Source organism: Propithecus coquereli, unplaced genomic scaffold (genome assembly GCF_000956105.1).
Source record: "Propithecus coquereli isolate 6110/MARCELLA unplaced genomic scaffold, Pcoq_1.0 Scaffold2, whole genome shotgun sequence".
NCBI lineage: Eukaryota > Metazoa > Chordata > Mammalia > Primates > Indriidae > Propithecus > Propithecus coquereli.
The window spans coordinates 807,449-808,645 of NW_012144966.1; the positions used below are offsets into that span (position 1 = coordinate 807,449).

Consider the following 1,197-nt stretch of genomic DNA (forward strand, 5'->3'; position numbering starts at 1 on the left):
TCTATATTTTTAAAGAAATCCCATCTAAAGAAAAATACAAATGTTTTGTGTTGTCATTTTAGAGCACAGTAGAATATATATCTGTTGCAGCACTATCCAAAATATTTGCTGTAGCAGCAACATACCCATATCAAGTCCTGAGAGCTCGTCTTCAGGATCAACACATGTTTTACAGGGGTGTAATGGATGTAATCACAAAGACGTGGAGGTGAGAACATGCGATATATCAGAATTGTTCAGATGAGGTACCTTGCATATCTTAGACTGTCTAGTTTTATTAGTTTTATAGCAAAGCCCAGTTTGCTGTGGTGAAAGCATGGCTGGTGGTCCCTGCTTTCCCATTTACTCCATATATGACTGTGGACTTAAATCTTTCTGAAGCTTGATTTCTTCATTTGTAAAATTAGACTATCTGGGCTAACAAAGTTGTTATAAACATCAAATGAGTTGTGAAAATGTTTTGAAAAATTAATTAAACAAAATTTAGGTGTTATAAAATACTTGAATGACATTGAATATAAGAAGTTATAAACCTAGTTTAATACATTTGAGAAGGCCCTACGCCTGCTACTGACACCATAACTTTTGCAGATACTTGTCTCCATGTAAGGAAGAGATACTTGTTCTTCAGTTTGAGACTAGTTAAACTGTTATATGTAGACATCACTGTATTTCCCTTCAATTCTCATAGACCAAAGCAGAATATTTAGAATTTTATATCTAGTTCAATTCAGTATTTAATGAAAACCTAAGTGACAACCTTCTAGGTGGTATCCCCTATTCTAGGCATTAAGGAAATAAAATTTTCTTTTTCTGTGTGCTATATTTAGTGTTGTCAAGCATTTATATAAGCAACGAGATTTTTATTTCATTTTATTTTTAGAGGCAGGGTCTTCCTCTGTTGTGCAGGCTGGAGTTCAGTAGTGCAAACATAACTCACTGTAACCTCAAACTCCTGGACTCAAGTGATCCTCCCAACCTCAGCCTCCTGAGTAGCTGGGACTACAAGCGCACACCACCAAGCCTGGCTAATTTAAAACAATTTTTTTTTTTTTTTTTTTTTGTAGAGACAAGGTCTCACTGTGTTGCTCAGGCTGGTTCGAATTCCTGGTTTCAAGCGATCCTCCTGCCTCAGCCTCCCAAAGTGCTGGGATTACAGCCAAGAGCCACTGCACCCAGCCAACTATGAGATTGTCA

The 1,197-nt window shown here is 36.8% G+C and overlaps 1 protein-coding gene across 1 annotated transcript in view; it reads left to right on the top strand.

The window, feature by feature from the left end:
* The window catches only part of SLC25A32 (solute carrier family 25 (mitochondrial folate carrier), member 32), a 17,486-nt gene that overhangs the window by 14,717 nt on the left and 1,572 nt on the right, over positions 1-1,197 (top strand). Inside the window, exon 6 of the mRNA XM_012643525.1 lies at positions 63-208. Coding sequence (XP_012498979.1) covers positions 63-208 — 146 coding nt within the window. The remainder of the gene's footprint in view (positions 1-62; positions 209-1,197) is intronic.